Raw genomic sequence first — 6,108 nt, forward strand, 5'->3', positions numbered from 1 at the left:
ATCTAAGTTGTAAATGTTTGTTACACTTACAGCCACTTTAAAATAAATCATTGAGAATCCAAAACATAACAGAAATCCTTATGAGTTACATGGTTAAATATATAGAAACAAAGATGTTGTGGTAATAGTTAATGAAAAGACTTTCTGTGGTGTAAAAGATAAAAAGTACATCATATTTTAAATTCAATCAAATTCAAGTTTTAAATCTTAAATATGAATTGCACTAGGTATATTAATAATCATTTTAATAATTAGTCATTTAAGTAATTTTAATCATTAACTCTCTCGTAACTCTCTTTGTTCTTTTTATTAAGAAAGGCCAAATTCCTTTCATGTTGCTGATACACAGAAGGAACTGAAGCAATCGTGAAACGCGCGCAGTGCGCATTGCGCACTTAGTCTAGAACCCTTTATTGCTCTAGGTCTAGGTGATGCACTACGGACTAGACCCGATTCTCATTAATCCCACCCATGCACATGCAGCTATGACAATATTACACCAGCTGGACCTGCAGCCTGAGAAGTTTTGCGCGCACATGCTGAGAACGCGGACACAGTTAATAGCTATTAATATATTTTGTATAATGAAAATTTCAGTTACCTCTGAAGTCTGGGACATTTTTCATTGCAATGCTCCTCAAACAGTTCAATTGAACTTAATTCACCGAGGAATGAAGTGAAGCTTTTTTGAAATGGAATCAGATGATGCACTTGGTGTGAGGAATCAGGAGAACATCTCTGCTCCTTTTACCAACATATCACCAACAATAGCAGGACCCGACGAGCACGCGCCCGCGTCCTCTTACGATATGCTTATTACATCCATACTCGGCACAGTTTTGACCATAATGTGTTTGGTTGGAGTGGTTGGAAACGTTTACACTCTGGTCATTGTGAACACCTCTGCGCGCGTAACTGGATCGATGTATGTGTACATTGTGAACTTGGCTCTGGCGGATCTGCTGTACCTCTCCACCATCCCGTTCGTGGTTTGGACGTATTTTGCGAAGGACTGGTACTTTGGCGACATTGGGTGCCGCGTTCTGTTCAGCCTGGATTTCGTCACCATGCACGCGAGCATCTTCATCTTGACCACCATGTGCACGGAGCGCTATCTGGCCGTCGTGAACCCGCTAGACACCTTCGGCCGGTCCCGGCGCTACAGGCGCGCGGTCACATGCCTGGTGTGGCTCTTTTCCTTCATCCTGGCTCTACCGACCATGATCATGATTGACCTCAAGAGAGACGTGCACAATGGAGTAGAGAAGCGCATGTGCCACCCGACCTGGCAGATGACCGCGTACAGGGTGTATCTGACCGTTCTGTTCAACACCTGCATCTTGGCTCCTGGATTAATCATCGGTTATCTCTATCTAAAGTTAGCCCGGACCTACTGGCTGTCGCAAACCTCTGTATTCCCATCCAGAGGAATGAAGAAGTGTCCTAAGCAAAAGGTGTTATACATGATCTTCGGTATAGTTCTGACCTATTGGGCGTGTTTCTTACCCTTCTGGTTGTGGCAGTTGCTCAGTATCTATTATAACGCGCACGGGAGGCTCTTGAGCAGCACGGTGGTGTGCATTAACTTTGTTGTGACCTGTTTGGCGTACAGTAACAGTTGTATCAACCCTTTCTTGTACACTTTATTAACGAGGAATTATCAGGAATATGTGAGGGATAGACAAAAAAACAGCAAAGAGTTAAAGAAAAGGTTCAGACTGTCATCTCAAAGGTCTGTTTCTTCTGGAAGTCAACAGTTCTCGAATACTTAACTAATACGCACCCTAATGGCATTCTGGATGCTTAGCAAATTTTGAGAATATTTCTTAAACATGGCAGTTGGATAATTGATTGTTGTATGGGGAAAGGAAGGGTTTTAGGGGTCACTCATTTCCCCCTTCTTTTATTTACACAACCAATCAGGCAAACATCCACCACAGATTACAGCAAAATAGAATGTTTTGTATAATGTATGTTTGAATCTTCTAACAAAAATAGCGTCAATATCAATTTTTTCTTATCTTTAAAAAAAAGGACAGTAGGCTATTGGGCACAGAGAAATGGACCGTCATGCTATAGCCCTGTCCCAAAAAACATTAGTTCTCAGAACGTTCTGGTAATGTTAGTTTTTGGTTCCCAGAACGTTCTCAGAACATACAATTTTAAACCCAGCACCCCCAGAATCCCTAAACCTGCATTTTTAAATTTTGCTTTTTAGTTAGAATGCATCATTTACAGATGTAGAATGGCTTTTTGTTCTAAAATAATTATGAGGGAACGTTCTGTAAGAGTTATTTTATGGTTGTAAAAATAAAACCTAAAATTAACCATTTGGGAACATGTTACTTTTAGGTTGTCTCAAATTGTATAAAAAATAAAAATAAAATAAAAAGAAAGAAAAGGAATTTTCTGTACAGATTAATAAGTTGTTCATAAATATGAATGTTAACATTTTGCACTATTTCTTTTTATGCATCTAGAGAGATCGCTGACCAAATAGATATTAGTAAAATGGTGACTTGTTCTGAACTAAAGGACCATAAATATTCTTTGTTAGATTATTATGTGGAAAATGTGTGCAATCAAGAAAGAGGTTAATGTGCAATAGTATGTTAAGCTTGATATTCAGTTTCTGATTATTTAAAATCACACATGACCTTCAATATAATTTGTATTTGAATGTGCTTTGTTATTTAAAAAGGCTAGTTTACATATTAAATATTTTGTTCTTGAGTACTTTATATTGTAGTTTAAAAACTTTTTCAGTTGCATGCTATTGATAAAAGAGAAAGCAGATTATGTGCTTGAAATGCTCATATATGTGACCAGACCTGGAAAAATGTCCACATATTGCATATAGACTATAGTCTTACCATAAGTGACAATAACTGGAATATTATCAATGCATCACATCCTTATATAGGCCTTTTGTGTTCTGTTTTACTAAATTGTCAAAAATAATGCATGAAAGACTTTTTAGCTTGATTTTATTATTTGTATGTTTCCTCTTAATTTTATTCTTCTCCTGTTTTGTGGAAATAAACTTAAAGCACGGTCAAGAATTTCCATAGCAGTGAATGAGGTATTGTATTCATGGCCTGAGTAAACTTTTCTTAAGTGCTGAGCAGTGAGCTGTGAAATCACTTTCAGCAGCTCATACAGGTTTACACCACCAATAAACAAATGAGTCACTTCAGGCTGTTTTCCATAAACAGGTTAGTACATTGTTAAGCATCCAGTAGTCTCTTGGACTCTCATGGTCTAAATCATTTTTGTACTCTCTAAACGGTCAAGTGGAATTGAAGCCAAACGCTTATTCTATCTATGTACTGACTGTTCTATTTTATGTTGAAGAATTGAAACCATATATGTGGCTGTTATCCCGGTAGTCAATGCTTTTTGGACTTCTTCTCGACTCTCTTTAAGTTGTGCAATGATCTCATACCAAGCAATATTTTTCCCACATAAATATTTTAGCTTACATGTGGAGCAGCCACAAAAAGTCCAACTAACACCAAAAGTAAAAGTTTCATTCTATGAAACATTTTCAGAAAAGATATTTAAAAAAGCACGAAAAAATCATACAATGAGAGAGAGACATCTGGAAAAGTTATGCGATTTTTTTAAAACTGAGCAACATTAAAATAATAAATAAAAAGATAAAGGTAATTGTATATCCGTTTGGAGTTGCACTTTACAATATTTTCAAATCCAATATAATATGGATTTTAACTATAGGCCTATAAAAAATAAAAATAAAAAATAAAGCTATAAAATTATTGTTTTTTTTTTTTACTGTACGCATTGATGGTGATTTAATAATCTACTTCTTTTTTTCTTCTTTTTTTTTCAAATTCCAAAAAGTAGATTATTTTGTAAATATATGGGTTTTGCAATCCCATATAATAATTTACCATTATCACTTTGATTAGCCACAGGCCTATGTCTGTTCTCTTAACAAACCAACAGATTAACCATTTGAACCATTGCAAGCCAGCAATCTCAGTTAGTGCGACTTCTCTGAAATCTGAAATCAAAAACATTATGATTCTTAAAACTATGTTTTGGACAGAAAACCTCTCAAATCGAGCAAATATTTTCTATTTCTTATTTTGATGAAAGTCTGATTTAGGAGATCCCATCTACAAGTGAATAGATCTGTTGGCTGTGGTTTTTAGTGGCTTGGCAGTCATAATTGCAGGGTTCTGATTTCATTGATTGACATTTCAATAGATTTTCCTTCTACGAAGCTGTTAATGTCTGAATTTGACTGACGACTGACTGGGTGAAACCACCTTTTATGATAATTTTTTTTCTGACTTTTATGAATAGCTGATATGTTTGTGTAGCCATTTGCCAATGAACCATTCATTCTGGAACAAAAATATGTTTTTTAATGAGGATACAAAAGCTTTTTGGATTATGGCACATGAGTTGAAGCCCACAGGTGCTACATTCCTCTCTTTGAGTTAGAGAAGCAACGACTGTGGTGGCAGTTTATATTGGTAAGATCCCATGTTTAGATTTCAAGTTCATTCTTCCATATGACGCCAGTCATGGCCCTCGGATGCATGCTTTTCAACTTACACTGACCTACTTTGAAATGTCTTCATCATTTCAATCATCACCTTTTGCCGCAGAGCCTGTTGCATCCTAAGGGAGTCTGAGCATAATTGGCCACTGTTCATCTCTCCCAGGGCCAGCATATTTTCCACTTTCACAAAATGAAGCTAGGATGGTCACTTTATTTGTCTTGGATCTGTGCCACTCAGAATAAAGACTTACTTTGTTGGAGAGGCTGATAGGTAATTGTTTTCTTAGTCTTTGGACACATGCAGTTAATGCTACATTTTTGGTCATTACATTAAGATATGGGGCATAAATGTGCATAAATGTGCCTCTTTAAAGTCACCAATCTATCTATCTATCTATCTATCTAGAAATAAAGCTTCAAAAAAGGTGTTTTTAAAAACGGATGTATTGCATATTTTTGAGTAATGAACAATATGTTTAAATAAGTTTTACATTTACATTTAGCTGACGCTTTTATACAAAGCGACTTACAATTGCTATATATGTCAGAGGTCGCACACCTCTGGAGCAACTAGGGGTTAAGTGTCTTGCTCAGGGACACATTGGTGTCTCACAGTGGATTCGAACCCGGGTCTCTCACACCAAAGGCATGTGTCTTATCCATTGCGCTACCACCACCCCTACTGTTTTATTTGTTAAATAACATTTCAAAGTGTACTTTAAATTCATTTTTTGACTGTTTTTATGTCAGGCGGTTCAACCAGTTGTATACTGTTGTACCACCTGAAATGGAAAGTGTACACGCCACTGATCTAGATTATATATATCAATTATATAAGTGGTACCAACCTACCCATACTTGAAATCAGCAGTTACCAGTATTTGAGAGAGATCTACAAACCTTTTAATTCTGCCACAATGATCAGTTGGGGTCCTCTGGACAATGCATTATGTTTACTATACCTTGTCAATTCATAATAAAAGAGCCATGTTTGCAGTTGTGCCACTGCGAGAATATACAAATTGCTGTTTTCAATGATCTCAACAACTTTAAAACTACTTATATTTATAAAATTTGTTTATATGAAAGGTTTCAAGCCTAAAATGGTATTTCATTTTTAATTATTTAGTCTGTTCATTTGCTCGGACAGTTGCACCACCTGACATTTTGGGGGTTTATGATAACAAAACATAAAATAATACGTATAATTTAAATGTACTAAAATGAATTCAAAGTAAATAGGTTATACAGAATAAAGTGATATATGTAATGAACTTATCATTATTTTAAAAGAAAAGAATGCACTTGGACACAGAAATAAGCACGTCATTTCGCTGACCCCTAGAGGTTGAGGTGATCTGTCCATCTGTTCAGTCATTTGCAAAACTGCATACAAAACTCAAAAACGGTCTTCACTTGTATCTCAGGCTGTCCAATATTCAAAACTTTGCATTGTGTGTTCATATCTTTAAAGGTTTAAATGAAATTGTATCCAATTACTAATTGAAAAATGTAGGCTACACTGTGATAATCGATTGGTTGGTCGGAGGTTTATGTCAAGAGTTTTGAAAAAT

At 36.0% G+C, this 6,108-nt stretch overlaps 1 protein-coding gene across 1 annotated transcript; it reads left to right on the forward strand.

Moving 5' to 3' along the window:
- The first annotated feature begins 294 nt into the window (after positions 1-294).
- Positions 295-2,353, forward strand: uts2r5 (urotensin-2 receptor 5). Its single transcript, XM_082178706.1, is given in 2 exon segments — positions 295-1,738; positions 1,740-2,353. Coding segments are annotated over 2 exon segments (1,083 nt in total). The 5' UTR covers positions 295-692; the 3' UTR covers positions 1,777-2,353.
- Positions 2,354-6,108: the final 3,755 nt, after the last annotated feature.

This window comes from Leuciscus leuciscus, assembly GCF_965113295.1.
Source record: "Leuciscus leuciscus genome assembly, chromosome: 1".
NCBI classification, from domain to species: domain Eukaryota; kingdom Metazoa; phylum Chordata; class Actinopteri; order Cypriniformes; family Leuciscidae; genus Leuciscus; species Leuciscus leuciscus.